Source organism: Manacus vitellinus, unplaced genomic scaffold (genome assembly GCF_001715985.3).
Source record: "Manacus vitellinus isolate BGI_N305 unplaced genomic scaffold, ASM171598v3 scaffold_4_pilon, whole genome shotgun sequence".
NCBI classification, from domain to species: domain Eukaryota; kingdom Metazoa; phylum Chordata; class Aves; order Passeriformes; family Pipridae; genus Manacus; species Manacus vitellinus.
Genome location: NW_021940604.1, coordinates 2,940,439 through 2,963,709, shown reverse-complemented (window position 1 = coordinate 2,963,709; position 23,271 = coordinate 2,940,439). Strand labels below are relative to the sequence as shown.

The 23,271-nt window shown below is 43.6% G+C and overlaps 1 protein-coding gene across 1 annotated transcript; it reads left to right on the top strand.

Moving 5' to 3' along the window:
- The first annotated feature begins 967 nt into the window (after positions 1 to 967).
- On the top strand, positions 968 to 18,582 carry NUP43 (nucleoporin 43). The gene is made up of 9 exons (XM_029962718.1): positions 968 to 1,339; positions 5,904 to 5,993; positions 7,375 to 7,497; positions 7,774 to 7,851; positions 8,736 to 8,913; positions 12,130 to 12,265; positions 13,175 to 13,326; positions 16,142 to 16,264; positions 17,500 to 18,582. Exons 1-9 carry the CDS (start codon positions 968 to 970, stop codon positions 17,712 to 17,714), a joined length of 1,467 nt encoding a protein of 488 aa, XP_029818578.1. The 3' UTR covers positions 17,715 to 18,582.
- Positions 18,583 to 23,271: the final 4,689 nt, after the last annotated feature.

Below are 23,271 nucleotides of genomic sequence, written 5' to 3'. Positions count from 1 at the left end.
GGCACACGGGACAGCCCGGCACGGACATACACACACACGCACGCAGACACGTCAGACACACAGACAACACACCCCCAGCCTGGCGCCGCCGCTCACACCTGTGACAGCTGCGGCGGGCGCCCGCGCAGCGGAGCGCGCGGCCGAACGTCAGCAAGCGGCCGTAAACGTAACGTAATAGGCCGCGGCCCAGGGCCCCGCCCGCCCGCGCTCCCGCACCCAGGACCTCACTGCGGAGGTGTGAAGAGCTCGGAAGTGGCTGCGCCGACCCCGACTTCCAGGCCATCGCTAGGCACACACTTCGAGCAGAACAGACCGCCTCAGCGCCGCGAATGCGCACAACAGCTTCCCCAGGAAGACACAACCTCCAGCGTCCGCGACACAGGCGCCGCTCTCCGCCCTCCCCTCCTGCTGCCGCTCGCGCGCGCGCTCGCCAGTGAGGCCACCCCCACCGCTCGCGCGCGCCGCGACAGACCTGGCCGCCCGCGCCGCTCGCCCGCCCCGCGTCAGTCCTTCGCGCTATGCGCGTCCACACGCGCCCGGGCGCGCGTGGGGAGATCCCTGCACACGGGGCGGGCGGGGGTGGGATTGCGCAGCGGCCCGCTCGCCGGTTACCGGTTTGGCTCCGGGGCTGCTGATCCCGTGCTGGCGCCCCGGGTCCCGCCCTCTGCCCCAGAAGCGGCGGCGGCCCAGAAGCGGCGGCGGGGCGGGACGGAACGGATCTAGGGGCGCGGAGTTTGTGGTCTTAGGAGCTGTGTTAATGAATGAGATAGCGAAGCGGGACCTCGGTACACAACCGCCGTCTCCCCCTCTGCCTTGTCCGCTCCCGTAGCACAGGCCGGCACACGCCGGGCACCGAAGAAGGCGGTGTCGGGGCCGGCGGGCCCATCCCGGCCCCGCCAGCCTCGCGGCGCGACCTGCCGCCCTTGCGACGGAGCCAATCACGGTTGTCCCCCGGCGCTCTGGTTTCATGGGGCGCGCCTATTGGCCGCAGGGCAGCCCGCGCGAGCCAGGCCTACGTGTTGGAGGCTGCCATTGGTCAGGGGGCGCGCGAGGGGCGGGCTCCAGGTGTCCCCCCCGTGAGGCGGCAGCGAGGACGGGCGGACGGCTGGGACTGAGCAGCCGGAAAACTGCGCCGAAATTGGGGCGGGGGAGCAGGTTGCGGAGAGCTGGCATCGGCGTGTGTTGGCTAAACCCTGCCAAAGTACCGGTGTTCCACAAGAGCATCTACCGGCTTGATGCCGACGACGCAGGACAAAGTTGGAAATTAAAATTCTTTTCAAAAGGCGTCCAGGTCAATAGCTCGGAATTTAGTAAATGCCAAACTGATGATTCCAATGGGGTATTTACTCTGTCCCAGCACAGGCCACGATGAAGTCGCAATCTTAAGGGAAAAGTAGCACCTCCAGTTCCTCCCACAGCCTGTAGCATAATACAGAAAACCATAGGATTCACTTCCTACAATCATGTGGTATTCCTGGCTACTCCAAAACTCCTTAATGATTAATTTTGCAACCTGTTACGTATATATAACTCTATTGTTCTCAAGGGAAAGCATTGCAATTTCAGGGAACCTACAGTCAGTGCTGTGACTTCTGCATTTGTTCTCTGCAAATGCGCTTCCACGTGCCCAGGAATGCAATTTTACAGGACTTCCTCTCTTAACCAGGTGCATCAGCGCAGGTATGTCATCTGCCTGCTACCAGACAGCAGGGTTTTCAGTTCTTGGCTTTTGAAACATGAGAGTAGCGATACATAACTATGAATAGGCAGGGTCTAAATTGTGTAAACACTAGAGAAAATGAGATATCATCCAGCAGGTATAATTTCATGTATTATATTGTTTCTTAAAAGCATTTCTGATACAAGGACACACAGCCTAACATAACACCGTGGGAGACACATATAACATCTGTGAGAGAGCCCGTACTGGCTGAGAGGGGTGAACCTGTTCCAGCTCCACACAACACATATATTTCATCCAATCATTGCTGGTTCAGGTGAAGAAAATGAGGTGAAGGTGGGAATCTGCTTCCCTAGCTCGCAGTCAGTCCACAGCAAATCTGGCAGTTGCTCAATGCATACACCAGAGCCCATCCATAGACTTCCCAGATGTTTCCCATCTGTTTTTTTTTAATCTTGGAGACAAATCCACTGCTGTGTTCTGTATTCTCCATCTAGCTTCTCCTAAGCATGATCTAACAACTGCTCTACAGTCTGTGAGAGGCTCCCAGCCTGCCCTAGAATATAAAAGGTCTTCCTGTTACATCCAGTGGGCTGGGAGAAAAGAAGCCGTGGAGTTAGAGGAATTCCCAAAGGGCAGCAAGTACAGAGAACAGAGAGACATTGTAAAAGCACATGCACAGAAATACTTAATTGTTTTAAATGTTTTTCTGCTGTCAGATGCAAGCAAACTGCATTGCTTTCACATAGAGAGGTTGTTGGCAAGAAACTAGCTGGCCCATGTTTAAAAGCATTCCAAGGATACTTACCCCCCTTGGGAGACCAGGAATACTAGAGAAACCATTTACATATAAACTGACACCACTTACTAGGACCAGCCTGAATTAGGGTTAGGCTTGTCACAGAGCACCAAGAAAGAGCCCATCTTTATCTCTTAGGAACCTGCAGACTTGCCCAGTTGCCTTCTGACTGAAGGTATCCATTGGCCATCTCTTGGTTATGTTGTTGACAGAACTATTCAGAGAATTAAAACAAGTGTGGGCCTTCCTTAGCAATATCTGGGGTGTCTTGGATGGATACCAGGCATGTGTGAAGGAAACAGCATTTGGCTTGGCAGGTTTCCAGGAGCTCTAAGATAAGCCAACTTGCCTGAAAGGGCCCTGGGAAATTAACATACACCAGTAGTGGCAGGATGCACCCATTTATGCAGTAAACAAACATGAGTGTCTCTAACTCTTTCTATTTTATAATCCCAGGCCATTAATCAATTTTTTTAAAACTTATTAGGAGCACATCCATTGAGATGAAACTAAAAGGAACATAGGCACTCTACACTAGAGTATAATACAAGCAGAAATTAAAAAATTATTTGTATCATTATTCATGTGGAACCTCTCCATTTGCTCTGACACTCAGTATTTCTGTATCCTACTCCCCCTCACTTGTCCAGATCAGTGTGAGCACCTTGGTCCCTGGATGCCCACTGTCAGTTGCAGGCACCTCCGTCTTCCACAGGTACAGCCATCTCCTTGGATTTTCCAGGGAGCTGCTGCATGGATGCTTCTCTTAGGGAAGAGGCAGAGGAATGCTAGCAGCCAGAGTGGGCCATCACTTGATTGTTCTGACATGAAGATCCCACTAACCGTAAGCATGTTGGCTCTTTCTCGTTCACCCACATCTCAATCCCCTGGCTGTACTTACACTGTACTTATATATAAACCCCTCCATGCTGCTATTTCTGTTTTATCCCTTCCCTCCCACCTCATGAACCCATTAGAATTTTTTTTAATTCTTTGAATTTGAAAAGAATTTGAAAAGTTGGTCATCACTGTCTGATCCCATCTGCTTCTGCATATATATACACCACGAGCAGAAATTTCCCTGTGAAATGTTCCTGCTGAACATTTCCGCAGTTATGTCCCAAACCCCACACTAATTGGCTTCTACACCTACATTTCCTCCTCTCACTGCTTCCATTCTGTTTTTTAATTTAATGGCTCTCCTTCATCTCATTTCTTTTCCTGTAAGCTCAAGCCCGTTTGGTGCGTACCTTCATTTTGTATTACCATTTCAGCAATTTACATTATTTTCCCAGCTCTGCACTCAAAGAGGAAGTGAGAAAGACTTAGTCACATCAGTGACTTTCCACATTAGGAAGCAGCAGAACTGGGACCCCTCCATGAAGGAAGGTAAGCCTTCCTTCATGGAGAAGGTGTGCCAGGGATGACAACACTACACAGCAGGACACCATTCCACAGTGTTTGAGCGAGGCAAACAGTGCAGGGCTGGGGACAGTAATGGTTTTGCCATCAAGCAAAATGACAAGTGAGGCCCCAAGTCAAGCCAGTCACCAAGTCTGGGCAATGTGGCTGGGCACAGGCCCTCCTGCAACACAGCTCAGGCCAAGAGCAGGGTGCCCCAGAACCCATGGGAGCCCAGCTGAGGGCCAGTGAGGCTTATGAATGCACTCAGGGCCCTCTGCTGTTACATCTGCTCTGCAGGACCTTGCATAGCAACTGTATTCATTCAGGGGACTGAACTGGGCAAAACTCCAGGAATTCTTACTAGCTGTAAATATTGTTTTGGCATCTCCAAACAACTTTCTTTAAATATTGTTCAATGATAATTGGAGGAAACCAGATTATCAGCAAATCGAGGTCAGAATTAGCTTTATCCTGCCCTAGTACAACCACTGATCTAGTGAGTGCCTTTGTTCTTTGGCCTCCTAACCTCTGCCAGAGAGGTAGGCATGCTTTCAGAGTTTTCTTCCCTTTCACTTACTCTCCTAGCTTTAGCCATATTTAAGGATAATCCACAGATGCTCCTTGTTGTCTCAGCTAATATGTTTGGACCCAATTACAAGAGTCAGCTTCATCTAGACTTAACATTCTTTTTGAAAACCTCAGAAATATTAGATGAGGCATATTTTCTCCTGGTGTTTATTTCCCCCTTTTTATGTTTATTTAAATCTGCTATTACACTGAAACAGTGCACTAACACGGTGCACATCTTTCATAGTAATCAAGCATAGAGAATATATTTAAAGGTTCACAGAGCAGCCCTAAATCCATCACAGCTCTCACTTCCATCATATATGGTGCCAACATTTTCTTAAAAAAATGTAGGGCGGGGAAGAAAAACTGTGACTCTTTTTTTCCTCTAAGTTAAAATAAGCCTCTATGTCCAACCTATTCTCCTTAATACTTCACAAATGCTTTCGAACAAGCAATCCTGAGCAAAGAAAGAAAGCATCCAAACCCACAAAATAAAAAATACACACAGAAATCACAAAGAAACCAACAATAATATTTGCCTAATAAAGCTTTTTGGTAATCCCAAAGTGTTATCTCTTCAGATTTTAGCTATCTGGTCTGTAGCTGTATTCTGAGGCTGCCTATTGATGTTTCTCACAAGTGTTACAAAAATTAGCTGAAAATACCCTGGGAGTTGACAGTGACTTGCAGAATTGCTGCTATCAGCTTAATACAGGGTGCCAGAGGTATTTGCTGCTGTAGAATAATAATGCTACTGCCGTGTGCAACAAAGCTGTTTTAAGGCTTGCAGCATGGTAGACTACAATAGAATCCAGCTTTTTGAATATGTTCAGTGTTGGATTCTGCTGTACATAAATATGGAAAAAAAAGTTAATCTCAACTGAAAGTTCAAATGATGCATGAAGCATATAAAATATCATTCATTTCATATCACATCTGAGGGATTACAAAACAGCATAGCAGACTCGATGAAGAACTCAAGAATGCTGTATAGAAGAAATCAGACAGATGGCCTTAGCAGGAAAACTGCAGTAACACAGGTGAAACTTTGTCCAAGCCTCTGCTAAGTCCACCTGATAGAACCTCTGAGAGCTGGCAGCATTAGCAGCATCAAGAAAAAATGCAGCAGAAAATCAGATTGTAAAAGTGCTTATGAGAAAGTCCCTTACTGCAGTGCAGTGGCTGGACAAATAATCTCATCCTCTGAAATGACAACTGTGAAGATAGCTATGTCAGCCATCAGTTCATTTTACAACTAACCTCTGAACCTTTTATTGCATTGTTGTTTAGGTCTCAAGTGAAATACTAGAAAGGAAGTACCTGTGTCCTCCCATTTGATTTAACATGCTATTTGGTAAAAAAAAAATACTGTATTTATTTCTGTACAGGTAGGAATCTGTCAGAGGAATGAGTGTGTCACTTGGACATATTATCATGGTTTAACCCCAGCCAGCAAATAAGTACCAGGCAGTACTTGGTCACATATACACCCCACCCCAGCCTCCAAGGTGGGACGAGGACAACTGGAATAAAAGAAAGGTAAAACTCAACCCATAGGTTGAGTTAATAATAATTTATCTCTTAGTAACATTAATAATTGAAATAAAACAAGATTAAATAGCCCATCCCTGGACAGCAATTGGTCCCTCATTGCCAACTCTCCCCAGTTTCTATACTGAGAGTGATGTTCCATGATATGGAATATCCCTTTAGCCAGTTCAGGTCAATTGTCCTGGCCGTGCTCCCTCCCAGCTTCTCGTGCACCTGCTCATTGGCAGAGCATGGACTGAGAAGTCCTTGACTTGGAGTAAGCACGACTAAAACATCAGTCTGTTATCCACATCATTCTTATACTACATCTGAAGCACAGCGCTGTACCAGCGATCAGGAGGAAAATTAACTCTATCCCAGCCGAAACCAGGACATATTTAAAAGCAAATCTAGACCAGAGATGCTTAATTGCTGTCCAAGTCACTTATTTTGAGAAAACGGAAGCTGGTGCACGTCATGCAAAGGTGACACAGATACATAATACGTTGTGACACAGATACATAATACGTTGGGGGCGCCGGCCCAGCCAGAGCAGTACAGGGAGCACAGTTCACTCCTTCCTCGATTTGCTCCCCTGCGGCCCGGTTCTGCCACAGAATAGGTGAGTGGGGGTGAAGGCCGCCGGGGCGATGCGCTCGCGCTGGGGCGGGCTGCCCCATGCGGCGGGCCAGCTCGGCCCCTTCCCCCGCCGCGCCCGGTGGCGGCGCCCGCCGCGCCTCACCGGGCCTGTCCCTGCCGCGCTCGCCGTGCGCCGCAGCCAATGAGGTGGCGCGCGGCAGCGGGTTTGCTGGGCGGTAAGAGAAAGCAAGAATCGCGACAGGACAGGTGCGCGGCATGGAGGACGTTGGAGCGCTCAAGTTCGTGTCGCAAGAAGATCAGCCGGACGGCGCTGGCGCCCCCGCCTCGCCGCGCCTCGCGTATCAGCCTCCGACGGGTCCTTTGCTAACCGGTGTCCCTGGACACAGCGAGGACGGCGGCCCGGGGCGGGACCGAGGCGCGGCGCGAACCTTGCCCGGGGCCGGGGCGCGGGGCTTGGCGGGCGGGGGGCACCTCTATCGCGAAAGGCCCTCTTGTGCCGCTGCGCCTCGCGCTGGGCCGGGCCCCGCCGTGAGCGCTTCCTCGGCCCGGCGGGTGTCCGCCCTTCGCCGGGCTTGTGCCGTGGTCGTGTCTGCTGTAGGAGGTTGAGGGGCCGCCTCCCCGCCCGGCAGCTTATGCCCGCCGGCGATGCGATGTTCCGCCGGGCTCGGGCGGCGGCTTCGTCGAGGAGCGGTGCCCAGCCGCTTGCTTGGCGCTTTCCCTGGCTGAGGCGTAGTGTTCGATACTTTCGAAAGTATTTTCGGGTAAAAGTGGTGGTGTCGTTTCCGTACAGGATAACAGGATCTCCTTTTGGTCTGCGGACGACCTTGGAAATGTGGGCCTCAATGGTGAATATCATGGAGAACCTCACCTGCTGTGTGATATCCAGCACAATGGTGATGTTATGGACATGCAGGTAAAATAGCAGTGTTGAATAGATCTGTATTTTTTAAGGGCTTGTTACTTAGGAGAAGTTAAGTGAGAGTGAGCTGTCAAAATGCTCAGATTGGCCAAAAAACTCCTACAAAGAAAGAGGGCAAAAGCCAGCCGCTGTGGCTTTGTGGGGTTGTTTTTTTGGGGGTTTTGTTTTATTTTTCCCTCTATCTACCAATAATTTAGGTTACTCAAAAGTCAAAATTATCATCTTAGTATTAACATTGACTAATAGCACACTTACTATATCTCTCCTTAGTTTTTGGATCAAGAGAGAATCGTTGTTGCCTCATCAACAGGAACCGTAACTATATTCCGTCATCATCAAAATAACCAGGTATGTAACATGCTTGGCTTTAAGATGCTATTCTGTGTAATACAGCTGACTTTGATCTCAACATAAGAAACATCTGCCTACCAAAATCAGTTATTTTAATAAGTGTGTTAGAATAAGCTTTGACTTTATACATACAAGGAAAGAAAAAAGCATTTTACACACATGCTACATAAAGTAGATTTCAGGGCAAGACTGGGGTATCTTGTAGTGTACATCTGTAACCAAATAGTCCATTCACTGAAAACATACTTTAGGAGATTAGATTGTTTGGGGGGAGTGGGTATTAATGGCCTTGTACCTGCCTTATTAGAGTTTTTGCATTCTTGAAGTAAATGACTTATGTTGAATTTCTTCTCACGAGTGTCATGTGAGGGAAGATATGCAAACTCTGTAGTCTTTTGCTTTGATTATAAATCACTGAAAATAATTACTTTTCTTATGTATTCTGAATGACACAATAAAGACAGATGTCTGTTAATAGTTTGGTGTGGTACCTAAAATAAACTGAGTTCTTTGCCATCAAAATCTAAAGGTTTCAGGTCTTTTCCCTTGTCCTGGGGAAAGATTGAAGGCATCAGCCTAGTCAAAGACATTTTACAGGTCATAAATAGTGTTCTCTCTAATTTCTAGGTCATGTGAAAATGGTGGTTCAGAGAAGAGATAAATAATGTTTCATGGAAGGGTTGTGTCCTTAAGAGTTGACGAAAATTTAGATTTCTTGATTCCTTTTTGTGTCATGGCTAGGCTTTGCAAACGAGGTTCTTATTCCTGTGAGGTGGTATGGCTTTTCTGGAGCTTGTTTCTGGTTTCATGAGTAGTCTGGAAGCTTTGTTCTGCAAGGTTCATTATTTAACAGCATAATTTCATGTCTGGTTACTACTTAGACATTATCTGCCAACCACCGGTGGGAGAGAGCCCATTATCACGTGGATCAAGACACATCTTGTGGTGGAGCAGCATGTACTGGAGTCGTCTGCAACAACCCAGAAATTGTCACTGTTGGAGAAGATGGTAGAATAAATCTCTTCAGAGCTGACCAGAAAGATGCAGTAAGAACTATAGGTATGTCAAATAACTGTTCAAATTACTACAGTTCAGAGGGGTTTGTTTGGTTTTCAGCTTCTCAAATGATAACCAAAAAAAAAAAAAGTCAATTGATAATTGATTTCAGTATTCCAAGCTGAATGCGTTTGCTCCAGACTATTGCAGTATCTCTCCAGACTTTAAATACTTGAACATATTTCAGATGTATTTCTATATTTATTCAAGTATATGTAAGTTAATGTTTTAGCTGATGGAGAAACTTCAAGCCCAATGTTCTCTGTAGGTTTCTGTTTCACCTAGAATTGTTAAATACTGTACCAGTATATATGAAACACAGCTAGGTTTCAAGAGATATTGTCTCCCAAGTTCTTCATAACTGGAGGCCATGGAAATGGTCACTTCAATTCACTATTTGTATTAAGATTGACCCTTGTGGTGTCCATATACTAAAATATCTATTTGTCTGTGTCTAAAGGAACAGCAAGAACCAGAAACCACTGTTTGTACCCTACTTTTCTGCCAAATATGGTGATAATACCAAGGGATCATTTCTCTCTTGGTGAAAAAGCTCCGTATTCCCTAGAGTAATAGATTATGTGATGAAGCAAGGTGTCAAAACCTGGTTATTCCCAACTCTTCTATCATGCTAGAATAGTGAAAACAGAATACAAGTTTGGAGCATCTGCCGGAAATTGAACTTAAAAGCAGAAGTAATTTAAAGGATGGTAACACTATGTTTGATAGTGGCATTGCTAAACCAAAACTTTATTTCTGAAGGTTCAGTTTGATACAGCCCTTTCTTTCTTCTTAAGCAAAACCTGTCCTCCAGTGGATAAAGGAATTTACACAGTGATAAAGCCAACTAAGAAAGGAAGTACTTTGGGATTTCTGGGCAGAGAGTGTTCTCGTGTGTCCATGGCTGTATATACACACAAGATAAATCCTACTAATTGCATACAGCCCTTTACCGAAGTTCCTTGAGAATTTCTGTAGAAAACCTTTCTATATTAAAAAAAAAAGGAGCAAGGCATGAGCCAGATTTTATTATCAGGTACACACAAAACACAGTAACAGTCTCGGGGGAGACCTTATCACTCTCTACAACCACCTGAAAAGAGGTTGTAGCCAGGTGAGGGTCAGCCTCTTCTCTCAAGCAGTTGGTGACATGACAAGAGGACATAGTTTAAAGCTGTGCCAGGGGAGGTTCAGGTTGGACATCGGGAAGAATTTCTTCACAGGAAATATTGGAACAGGCTGGCTAGGGAGGTGATGGAGTCACCATCCTTGGAAGCATTCGAGAAATGACTGGACATTAATATGGTCTCATTAATTTGGTGGTGTTTGGTCAGAAGTTGAACTCAATGATCTTAGAGGTCTTTTCCAACCTTAATGACTCTGTGATTCGTGATTCTATGACTTTTTGAGGGGCAAGGACATTAACTAATTTAAAAGGATTATTTTATTGGAAAAGTTTTACATATACACAGATACCAACACAGAGTGTTCTGGTACAAGTTTAATAGAGTGTTTTGTGAATTCTCATGCAGTAAATGTCAAAACCCCCAAAATTATTTTTCTCTGGGTAATTTCTTGGATGCTTACATACAAATTTAATAATGTGCTGGATGCAAGTTGCTAGTTTTATTGGTGCTCACTTCATAGTGCTCCTTGAAAATGTTTGCTTTGTAGTGATAGCTTCATCTGTTAGCATAACACTGTGATAGCATAGTGTTATGCTGCAGGGAAGACTGCATTTAGATTTGCTGCCACGTAAGCATTTAAGAAATCAGATGTGAGTTAACTGAGAAATGTCCTTTTGAAAATGGGTAGGGTAGATTAGGAATGGTACATAAGTAAGTCTGTCATACCGATGACCCCGTAAATGAAGCTTATGTGGAGTTAGGTGGAAAGCACATGCACAAATTTATGTACTATGGATGGTTTTACAGTAAAAGTTGGAGAGGGGAGAGAGGACATCTTGGAAGATGCTCTCAGGTTCTTCAGGATGGAGTTCTATGGTGTAAGCAATCTTTCATACTGGTTCCCAATTCCATGACACCTTGACATTTCACAGGCACTGAGCTGATAGAACTCTTGTACCTCATTCAATATATGGAAAGGAATACCTTGGTATTTTTGTTATTGTTTAATGGATTTAAGAGTATAATACAAAGTTGATATGTTTGTAGTCAATTATGGTAGGAAAAAATCTCCAAAGTTAGAGATTCTGTAAAAATCTTTTGAAGCCATAAAAATGTATCATTGCTAAATCACTTAGTATTACTCTGTCATAAAATTTTAAATCCTTTAGAACTTCACTGTTCAGTAATCTAACATTTGTTTTTAAAAGTGTTTTGGTGAGGTTTTTTTTTCTTCCCCTCAGTTTTCATTTAAATAGAAAGCAGAAAAGTAATTCAAGTATCTGTAATTAGGCAACTATCTTATTCAGAAAGATAATAATTCACTTATGTTGTCTTTTCGTATGGGCTTACACAAAGAATTTTAAAATATTTGAGGTGAAAGTAGACTTAAAAATGTTACCCTATCATAATCAAGATGAGAAGTTTCTATATAGTAACAGAATTACAAGAAAATGGTGTCTACATTTTCTCCTAAAGCCTCAAAATTGTTTAACATTTTAAATTACTCTGACCAAAAGAAGCTCTGGAGAAAAGGACCTGAAAAAAAAAGAGCTTTGCCATTTAGTTATTAACAAGCACTGATTTAACAAACTCTGATTTAACTTGATATCACATTGACAGTTCTTGGAAAAGGTCTAAAAGTTGGTGAATTAAGGGTTTCTGTATACAACTGCTTAATGTTCCCAGTCAGAGTACTGTTCCTTGTGTTCAGAAGAACTCCATTATAAAAAGCTCTATAGTTGCCTCCTGTCAGTAGGTGCTAGGCATCTAAAGAAAACTGTTGAAAACCATAAACTTGGCTGAATTGATTCCTCTTGAAGGAACTGCAGAAAGAAATCTTATGGATCAACAAGGAGTTCTCTAAGCACCAAACCTAATCAACACAGCTTCTTACAGATTTGTCTCAGTAGTGTTTGATATAGGAAGCAAGGGCTTCTTTTTCACAGGGTATTTGCAGATACTGATCTGTCTCTCATGCTGAAAATGCAGAGGTTGTAAGTGTTTCTGTTTTCTATAAAGAGGTATTTTGTTGTAATTAAGGGGAGATTAGCATTCCATAGGTTTACCTGAATGCTTTTCTCATCTCTTGCAGACAATGCAGACAGCAGTACGCTCCATGCAGTGACCTTCCTTCGCACAACTGAGATCTTGACAGTAAATTCAATTGGACAGTTAAAAATCTGGGACCTCAGACAGCAAAGAAATGAGCCATCTCAAATATTTTCTTTGTAAGACCTCCACTTTTTTACATATTTACTGAGAAGCATGCCTACTTTATATAATCTGATGTAAATCTTTCCTGATAGCATCCTAACAATGGGATGATATATCACTGATTTTTTAAAAGGATTTTAACTTCTTTGGTATTTAAATAATCAAAAGCAGACTGCTTAATGGCCGAACCACTGTTGTGACTAAGCATTGTGTTTAGGTGGTCTGTTTTATGATTTAATTCTTGAAGGACTATTGCACCTGTACACTTGCTCTTTTTTAAGAAAACAAATTCCAACTCTCAACCAAAAACTCTTTCCCTATTTATATATATACACTTTACATCTGCTTTTCTCCACAGGCCTAATATAAGGTTTCTGGCATTTGGAATGTATCTGAATGGTAACTTTGTGCCTTATAAGATACTGTGAGAAAACAAACTGAGCTAGATTTAAATCCTGTTGTTGTCTGTGTAATAATTCCCATTGCTGTTAATAGGCTGTGGTTTAGGTAAGTGATTTTGTCAGTGCCCAGTCTCTCTTGGTAACTGTTAGTATATGTTGAAACTGTAATTATAACATGTATTTCACAGTAATCTTATGGTAGGTATACGTAGAGTATTATGTGTATGCAAGGCATCCTCACTCCTGTAAATCTGTCAGATGCCATGTAGATGTCTGTGTACCGTAGGGCACAGAATCTGATGCTCATCCGATTATAGCTTCATGTTATTGCCATACCTCTGGTTTCCAGTAGATGTCATGTGGCTTCAGCCTGTGGTGATCAGATGCTACAGGAATTGAAGCTGCAATGGATACCTGTGCCTCACTTGTCAACACTCCTAGGGATTAAGAAGGAGAAAACACAAACTAAATAAAGAATTCATGTTTGGGTTATTTGGTTGTTTTGTTTTTTTCTCTTTGCAGGGCAGGTGACAGAGTTCCACTGCACTGTGTGGACAGGCATCCCAATCAGCAGCATATTGTGGCCACGGGGGGCCAGGATGGGATGCTGAGCATATGGGACATCAGGCAGGGTACTATGCCAGTGTCCCTGCTAAATGCTCATGAAGCAGAAAGTAAGTACCTGAAATGGAGGGGGGAGAAGAAGGTGTTATTTTAGAAAAGTTTCTATTTTTTGTAAAAGGTAAGCTGTTGTAACTATGGTAGAAAACAATCACATAGTTGCCTCTTCATAGAATCATAGAATGGTTTGGATTGGAAGAGACTTTAGGATCATCTCATTTCAACCCACCTGCCATGGGCAGGGTCACCTCCCACTAGATCAGGCTGCTCAAAGTCCCATCCAGCCTGGCCTTGAACACTTGCAGGCATTCACAACTTCTCTGGGCAATCTGTTCCAGCTCACTTTTTCTCACCACCCTCACAGTAAAGAATTTCTTCCAAATACCTACTCTAAGCCTGCCCTCTGGCAGTTTAAAGCCATTCCCCCTTGTTCCATCACTACATGCCTTTGTTAAAAGTCCCTCTCAACTCTCTTGTAAACTACCTTTAGGTACTGGAAGGCTGCTGTAAAGTCTTCCAGAGCCTTCTCTTCTCCAGGCTCAAAAACCCCAACTCTTTCAGCCTGTCTTCATAGGAGAGGTGCTCCACCCCTCTGACTGTCTTTGTGGTCCTCCTCCGGACTCGGTCCAACAGATCCATGTCCTTCTTATGTTGGGGGCCCCAGAGCTGGATGCAGCTCTCCAGGTGGGGTCTCATGAGGGCAGAGTAGAGGGGGAGAATCACTTCCTTTGACCTGCTGGCCACACTGCTCTTGACTCAGCCTAGGATACGTTTGGCTTTCTGGGCTGCAAGCAGACATTGCTGGCTCATGTGCAGCCTCTCATCCACCAACACCCTCAAGTCCTTCTCCCCTGGTTGCTCTCAATCTGTTCTTCCCCCAGCTTGTATTGATACCCGGGGTTGCCCCGATCCAGGTGTAGCACCTTGCATTTGGCCTTGTACTTCATGAGATTCCCATGGGCCCACTTCTCAAGCTTGTCCAGGTCCCTCTGGATGGCATCCTGTCTTTCAGGTGTGTCAGCTGCCCCACTCAGCTTGGTGTCATCTGCAGACCTGCTGAGGGTGCACTCGATTCCTTTGTCTGTGTCATTGATGAAGATATTAAATAACATTCATCCCAGTATGGACCTCCATGGGACGCAGTTTGTCACTGATGTCCATCTGGATGCAGAGCTGTTAACCACTAGCCTCTGGATGTGAGTGTCCAACCAATTCCTCATCCACTAAACAGTCTACCCAATCTCTCCAATTTAGAAGGATGTGGGAGATTGTGTGAAAGGCCATACACAGAAGTCCAGATAAATGACATCTGTAGCCTTTCCCTTGTCCACTGATACAGTGGACACTAGGACACAGGGCACTAGGTTGGTCAGGCAGGAGACCTGCCCTTGGTGAAGCTGTGCTGGCTGTCTTGAATCACCTCTCTGTCCTCCACATGATTTAGCACAGCTTCTAGGAGGATCTGGAATGTTTTTCCCAGGCACAGAGCTGAGGCTGACAGGTCAGTTGTTCTCAGGGTCCTCCTTTCTACTTTTTTTAAACATGGGTTTGTACCCATCTTTCCCTTTTTCCAGTCACCTGGGACTTCACCTGACTGTCATGACTTTTCAAATATCATTCCCTCAGGACTCTGGGATGCATCTCATCAGGTCTCATAGATTTATGTACGTTCAGGTACCTTAGTTGGTCACAAAACTGAGCTTCTCTTATAGTAGGAGGCACTTTGCTCCCTCAGACCCTAACTTGCAGTCCACTCACTCGAGAGGTGTGGGAAGAGAGGTTGCCATTGAAAACTGAGGCAAAAAATGTTACCAAGTATGTCAGTCTTCTCTTTATCTGTTGTTACCAGTTTGCCAGCATTGTTTATCGGGGGGAACATCTTTGATCTTCCTTTTCTGGCTGACATACCTGTAGAAGCCATTCCTTTTATTCTTTTCATCCAGGTTCAGTTCCAGCTTCCCCTTGGCCTTCCTCACCCTATCCCTACATAACCTTCACCTCTATACTCTTCCCAGGATACCTACTACTACTCAATGTGTTTTCACCCAGTTGGCTTCCTTCTCTGTGTGTGAGACTGTTCTTATCTAAAAGCCAACTCTATCTAAATTAAAACTAGACTTGGTAAGCAATTCTTTAATGAGCCCTTAAATGCATTTGATTAGAATGATTGTTTCTAGCAGGGTAGGTGTATAAAGAGTCATAAAAATTATGCACATAGAGTAAAGCAAGAATGCAGATGCTAACAAACTTGAAAACATGAGGAAGAAGGGGAAACTCAAGATAGTACACATCCATTTGGTGCCTCCACAATGCTGAAACAGCTCACTTTCCTAGTAACTTTACACAAAAAAGACAGCAATTCATTTTATGCAGAAAATATCTTTACTTGATGCTACAATCGTATTAAATGAGTAAAAATATTTCTTGATGTTAAGTTTTACTGATTTAAATGTGTTTTCCACAGTTGTGGTATCTAGAAACAAAATAACGTGCTGGGAAGGAATGCATGCTGCGTGCAGATTTAAACTTAATAGTAGGGAGGATGGCATCAGATGGTATACAGAATGCCTGAATTCAGATATAACTTTAACCTTTAGCAATTTTTGCAATACTGAAAATGCAAGAAAGTAGGGGGGTTTTCCCCCACCCCTCCTACCACCCCTCTCCCAGGGGAGGGAAAACTGCAGTATATAAGTAAGCATGGGGCTTTGGGTCTCCTACCCACACACACTTAAGAGTGGAAGGTTTTGATGGGGGCATGGGTTCTTGTAAGTGCATGTCCACATCATACTATCCAAAGTGCAGTGATTGAAGTACTTGATACTTGTTCTGAAGTGGTTCTGACAGGGTTCTGTTTGATACTTCCAGTGTGGGAAGTTCACTTCCATCCCTCCAACCCTGATCACTTATTTACATGTTCTGAAGATGGATCACTTTGGCACTGGGATTCTTCCACAAATGTATCTGAAAAACCATCTTTTCTTCATCAAGGTAAGGATGTTAGAAGTCTGTCTGCATTGAATTTGTCAGTGTTCATGACAGTCAGTGTTCTTACGTGACCCAATTAATAACGCAATCCTAATACAGAATAATAAAACCTAGTTTCTTTTCTTAGAAAGCAAGCAGTGATAGGCACTTGAGGAAAACTACTTAAAAGGCTAACAGTTGTGTGAGGGTTTTTTGTGGTCTGGTTTTGGTTTTCTTAATGTGCTACACTCTTACCAATGTGTGAAAGGGCACAGCTATGATTTCAAAGAGAGATTGTGTTCACTTAAAAATCATCTGTATTGTAGAAAAGACACAGAGGCAGCCTCAATGACATTACTGAGTCTCTGAGGAGATACACAAAGTTAGAATACCACAAAATTGATATGTTAATGAGATAGAATTAGGAATTTACAATTCAAGGTCATAATTTCAGTCAAATTCCAATGAATGAAAATGGATCCTTTTGCATTATGGCAGGATTTTAAAGTTATGATACTGACTTAATACAAACATTTCACATAATCACAAAGACTGCTAAGTGTTTGTCACTTCAGACTGTAAACAGTGGGGAAACTGTCACCTGCTGACTTTGGCCTCAAAGTTAAGTTTTATATATGGAAGAGATAGGATTACTGATTTCAAGTTGCACTCTGCATGTTTTCAGGTATATGAAATATAAACCCTTTAGCATCACTTCAGGCACCTGTTAATTTTATGCTGAATGACAGTTCTCAAACTGTGATACTTCAGTTTAAATGTAAAATATTACATGGAAAAATTTCAAAGTCAAATACAGGTATGTCACTTGCTGCAGAGTAAGTAGGGAGGAGGGACAGTAGGGAATAAGTGTTACTGAAGCAAAGCTGAAACACCCAATAATAGCAAGACACTGTATAAACAGACTTCTGTTCTTCTGTTCTTGCTTTAGTTTCTGGCTAGAAAAACTTGCAGGTACTTACACTGGTGAGATGAGTTCATAGCTGTTGTGATGTATTTGTCTTAACTGAGGTCAGAGCTGGTACTAGGTTTCTGTAATTAAGTACTTGATTTTTTTAAGCTATTTTTTCCTTCATTGACCAAAGAAATGACATCTGATAACTAATCTGAAAACTGACTTAAATGTAAAATTATATTCCTATTATGTCTGTCCCATATCTACTGTGTTTCTTCAAATTCTGAGAATATATAAACAAAATTGAAACTTTTTTTCCCCTTTCTTCCCTCTTTCCTTCTTTCAGGAGGAAGAAGTACTACCTATCTTTCCCACAATACCATTAACCAGTCTGTAGTAAGTGCCTGGCTAAGCAACGATCCTACCAAAGACCGCATGGAAATCACCAACTTAATTCCAAATCAGACTTTGTCTGTGAATAGCTTAGATGTTTTAGGACCATGCCTAGTATATGGTACTGACGCAGAGGCTATTTATGTGAACAGACAACTTTTTGCATGAAATGACTGCAGTATCCCATTGAAGTACTGATCAACTTGAACTACTGGGAAATGTCAGGTTCACTGTTATTGCTACTTGTTGGTCTGTTACTGGCGGGTGGGGGAGAGACCTCCAGCTTGGTCCTGGTACTGCAGAAGAAATGTGAGGTACCTCAGATTCTGACAGCTGTCACTCGCTATTCATACTCTGGGATGGGTAACTGAGCAAGCTTACATGCCATTTCTTCCCTGCTGCCTGTTTGGATAAGGGGGAAAGTAGTCACTATGGCAAGATCTTTGCTGTAAAGTTATGTCTATAATACACACACGCATAAAAACTGAAGAAAAGGTAAACCCTGGATTTTTATTTTTCCCTGTAAAGATATTTTTCAAGTATTATTTCTAAAGCAAAACTATGGGGTTCTTTGAAATTCTTTTTATGTCACCTGAGAGACATGAGGGTTTTTTTAAGCAGAGGGGTTTTTTTATATACTTAGGGGAACATAACTTTTAATGTTAGTTCATGAGAACTGGAAGGAAAACTGTTAAAGCTATGAAATCTGAAAGGTTCTGTAAGAATCTAAGCATTCTAGCAACATTATTTTGCATTATATACAGCTTTATCATGGGTGCTGCATGTTAAAACCTGATAATGCACCAGTAAATTTACCAACTGAAAAGTGGTTTTTATAATTAAGAGGTCATATTTGACAGATGTGTTGGCTGTGTTTTCAGGTGTAAGAATAAGACTTTCTAAACTTGAGACATAGTCTTTGTCAAAATTTCATGTCTGGTCTGAAATCTTGGGAAATTTCAATTTTATGATTAGCATTGTACCTACCTTTTGTTACAAAGAACCCTTTCTCTTTTTAATAAAAAGTTTTGCACAAGAGTAGTGGTCTGAGTTACTAAATTAATTCAAACAGGTGTGCTTGCACTCATCTTTGGAGAAAGGTAAATAACTAACTCACTTGGACTGATCCTGGGTATGCAATCTGAAGGATGGAGAGAATCCTCGAGATCTGGGCAGCAACAGGTTACTTACAAGGTTTTATGTGATATTTTTCCACCATAACCACTTTAGAGTGTATTTTACTTCACATCTGCAAGAATGGCCTTGGTCTGCTGTGCAAGAACACCTTACCTGATCCGATTTCCTTGTGTCTGGCTGCAGGAGCTGGGTGACAGGGCTGTCCTTCCTTCGTCGGGCAGCGTAGGAACTTGCCAACGGGCTCGTTAGAGCAGCTTAAATTTTGCTTCTCGGTTTGTTTGAAATGCAAAAGATGGAAATTAAATGGATGAAATGGAAAGAAACGGTCGAGGTGCGACTCTGAGTGATAATCGGTGGGTGTTCCTTCCTGTCGGTCCGTAACGAGGCCATCGTTCGGGCAGTAGCTGGATCGGGAGGCTCGTCAGAGCTTTTTCACCCCCATGAAGAGATCGGGATTTGTCCATCGACCTCGGCACTGCCACGGGAGCAACAAGCATTGCCCGAAGCCCGGCAGCGGCGGGGGGTGCCTGTTGTGTGTGTACTGTGTGTGGCTGCGCCGAGCGGGCTCGCAGGGGTTACAGGCGCTGCCGCTCCGCCGGGGCGGGCGGGAGCCGCCGCAGCTCCATCGGGAGCGGCAGGAGCCGCGCGAGGCAGGCCGGGATCTGCCCATATCCGGGCGGCTCCGCGGCGGGGACACCGACAAAATGCGCGCGCGAAGTGAGCGGCCGAGCAGCGCGGGCGCTGCGGAGCACCGAGCGGGCGCGCGGATCGCGAGGGGCGGGCGAGGAGGGAGAGAGGGAAGGGCGGCCGGTCGTGGCCCGCGCGGGCGGGGCCGAGCTCCGGGCGCCCGGGGCGCTGCCGCGCGCTTCTCGCCGCAGGTACGGTCCGCGGTGTGGCGTGGGGGCGGTGGCGGGACGGGGGCGGTACCGAGCGCGCTCCGGCCCGGCCCGGCCGGGCGGTTCTGAGCCCTTGTCAGGACGCGGCCGTGGCAGAAGCGATCTCGGGTCACGGCCTGGGGCCGGAGGGGCGAGAGGAGCGCAGGTGTCCCAGCAGGACGTTCGGGATACTCATCCCGACGATGAAACCCTCCTGGCCTGCGTGGTCCTTGGGAGGCTGGGTCCTGCAGCGCTGCAGGAATGACCTCGGTGCTCACTGAGCCACCTTGGTCCTCAGAATGTTGGTCCTGGTAGTGTTAGCCGCAAAAGTCGCTCTTAGGTGCGCCTGCAGTAACTCCTGCTGCCAGGAATACGTGTGCGTAGAAGAGCTGTATCCTGTTGAAGGAGATAGCAGAGCGTGAGGGATGAAACAAGCCGAGCGAATGCACAATGTTCACCCGGTCACTTCCAGCTCAGGCTTCCCTGGCCGTATGTAGTTCTGTTTATGTGCTATTTCAGGGTCCAGCTTTCTCCTCATTCTGTGGAAACTTTTAGCGTTGGAAGTGCATCCTTTGGCAAATTACTGTTAGAGCTCGATGACTCGTTACCTGAAGAAGAGCTTCCTTTTGTTGGTTTGAACCAAGCCCCCTACAAACTTAATTTTATGACTTCCAAAGTCTTGATTGTTCTCTTTTTCCCTAGCAATAAAGTGTTGTGATTATGTATAAAATAAGATATTAGAATAGGTACATGAGAGAGGGTACCAAAATAGATTTATATGTGCCATTCAATACTTACATGTAAATATAAATAATTAAATTATATTCAAAACTTTTGGAGATAAGAAATGCTAGAGTTACATTATAAAGCTGTGTATTTTTCCATTAGAAAATCTTGGAGGTCACTGACAGTTGTTTGCAACCGTTCAGGAATCATAAAATGGTTTGGGTTGGAAGCGAACTTGGAGATCATCCAGTTCCAATCCCGCTGTTGCGGGCAGGGATGCCTCCCACTAGACCAGGTTGCTCCAAGCCACATCCAACCTGGCCTTGAATGCTTCTGAGTTTTCATTCAAACACTTGTTTTTAAATCCAGTCTTTAATGATTATAGTGTAAAAAAAAACAAGTTGGGTTTTCTTTCCCTGCAGTTTGACCTGTAGAAGAAAATGCTTTATCCCCACATTTTGAAAATAAATTAAAGATATCATTTTTAAACTCCTTTAGGGAAGTGGAGAGTTGCATCAGCAAAGACATCAGCATTAACAAACAAATCATGTAATGACACAACACTGCAAAGGGGAATAGACATCAGTTCCCTTGGATGCAGTTGGTGTTTGCTAGTTAGAAGTACAAAACTGCATCCATTTCTTATTCAGCAGTCAACACTTTCTTGCTTTAAAATATGTGCAAATGTCTATTAGAGGAGGTGACTTGTGAACTTTGAGGTTCATATATAGAGCAAGGTGAACTGTAGTAAATCTTGCTTTCTGGAGGACCAATTTAGTTTGATTTCTGAGAATTAAGACTTAGTTTCACATGCACATTAACTCCTGATACCCATCAGTGCTGCCAAAAGAAACAACCCACCAAAAAAAGTTACTGTTTATTTGGGTAAGTTCCTTAGCTTGGTTCACACTATATGGCCTTACAAACAATTATGCTGTCAGTGGTAAGTGGTGGGAGATAAGTGGCCTGGCTGGTTTACACTGCTAAAGCTATGCTGCTGCTAAAAATGTAAATGAAAGTGCAGCTTTATTTTCCAAGGCTGCTCCTGATTTATGGTTTACGTGTACTGTTAATTTAACCTTGATTTCTCTTAGGAGTATTAGATTTTACTATCTCAGCTATCCGAGGTGTAATCATAAATGAATATTGAAATACCAGATAAATATGTAAAATATGTAGGTGTAAACCAGCTATTTTCTTTTAAATTCCGGGCCTTTGGAATTTGTTAAAAGCAATAACTCATGTATGGACACTTTTTTCCGCTGCTCACTGGTGTATGTGTAACACAATACCAAGTGTTTTTGCCTAGATTATGCTGCCAGTGGTGGAGTAGTCATTACTCCTGACTGAATTTGAACTGATTTGTCTGATGATCTTGTCCTTATTCGGTGAGCACTGAAGAATTACATGGTATTGGACCATATGAAAAAATAGTATAACTACCCCATTACACTCATTTAAGGTGTCAAACCTATCACAGGGCAAAGAAAGCTTGTGGGTGCAGTTATACCTCTTAAGATTTAGATAGTTTTATAAGAGAAATTCTGTTATTTCTTAAATGATTCTCAAAGGAGAATGGGATTGAGCGTCCGTTGTGTTTCTTTTTGCAGTCCTCATTTATGTATTACTTCCCAGCTTTCAGGTTTTATCTATATATCAGTAGCATGTATCTTTAATTTATACAATATTTATGTCGTTTGCGGGTTCTTCTTCCTATTAACTTGTCATTTTCTTCCTCAATCACTGAATCATTGATTGTTTTATGACAGTGCAAGTATTATAGAAGTGAAACGTGGATGAAGAGTGACTTTTTTTGTAGACTGTGTAAATTTATGTCTAATTTATGTTTAATAAATTAATTCATTAATTTATGTCTAATATAATTGATTTTAATTAGACTGTTTAATTTATGTCTAATATGAGAAGCACTTATCAACACAGTACTTCTTTAAGAGACAGAAGATGCTTGCAGATGTCTGAATCCTCAAAAATAGTCCTTCAGAAAACAAGGAATGCAATTTTTTAACACTTTGAGAAACAGAAACAAAATAAGAACGTTTCAATGTTGCTAGTTAGACATTGCATGATAGTAAAGCTGAAGTGTGAGTTGAGCTTTACCATTTTAGTTGCCTTTGAAGAAAAGACAGTGCTAAAATATTAATTTTTTTTATCTTGCAGTATCTTAGTAACTGATCTTCCTCTGTGAAGCAGTAGAGACTGAAAAGGTTTTATTTCATGATACTCTAAAGAGGCAAATGCTCTGTAATTTCTTCAATGTTCCACTCTGGTTGCTCTATCCTTTGCCATAGCAGTTGCAGTACTAACTAGTGCCCAGCCTGAATGCAGAGATTTGAGTTCTCTGCAGACACAGGGCTCTTTCCCTGATGAGTCAGTGCCTTCAAAATGCAAACGTTTTTTATTTGGCTTTTGGCAGAAATTTCTGTTTCCCTTACCAAATGTCATAGCTATGCTAAGTGAATTTGATGCTTAAATTGTTAAACAATTTTACAGTAAAAAAATTTGATTCATTTTGCTTTGTTGCTTCCCCTGCTCTCATCTTCCCTTATGTAAAATAAATTTTAAAATTACTTAAACTATTGACAAAACCTGATTCAAGGAGACTCGAGCTGAGACTATGACAGCCCTAGAAAACTGAACCCTTAAACAGATTTAAATGGCAGATGGTACAAGAAATCATAAAGTCGCATGTGGTGAGCTAGGCAAGTGTTTACTTTTTACATATGTGACTGCTGAAGAATGGATAAAATCATTGTAATTATGTGCTCTTACTGGTGTACTCCATCTATTTGTGGAGCTTGATGTCAGAATTGTTGAACAGCAAGGGTATTCGATCCATATCCTGGCTAAATGGATAGCAGAGTTGGCACTTTTGGCTATAAAGGTGTTGATGAAGAGGTGACAAATGGGGACAGGACACAGTGGAAAGCAGAGGCAAAGCAGCAGTGCTGGGGTAGCACACACAGCAA

Bases quoted from the DNA above. Each gene is read 5' to 3' on its own strand.
- NUP43 (XM_029962718.1), top strand. From the start codon at position 968: ATGGGGCGCGCCTATTGGCCGCAGGGCAGCCCGCGCGAGCCAGGCCTA. The intron at 5,994-7,374 runs GTAAAACTCAAC...GTTTCCGTACAG, and splicing joins ACAACTGGAATAAAAGAAAG to GATAACAGGATCTCCTTTTG. The intron at 7,498-7,773 runs GTAAAATAGCAG...ATCTCTCCTTAG, and splicing joins GTGATGTTATGGACATGCAG to TTTTTGGATCAAGAGAGAAT.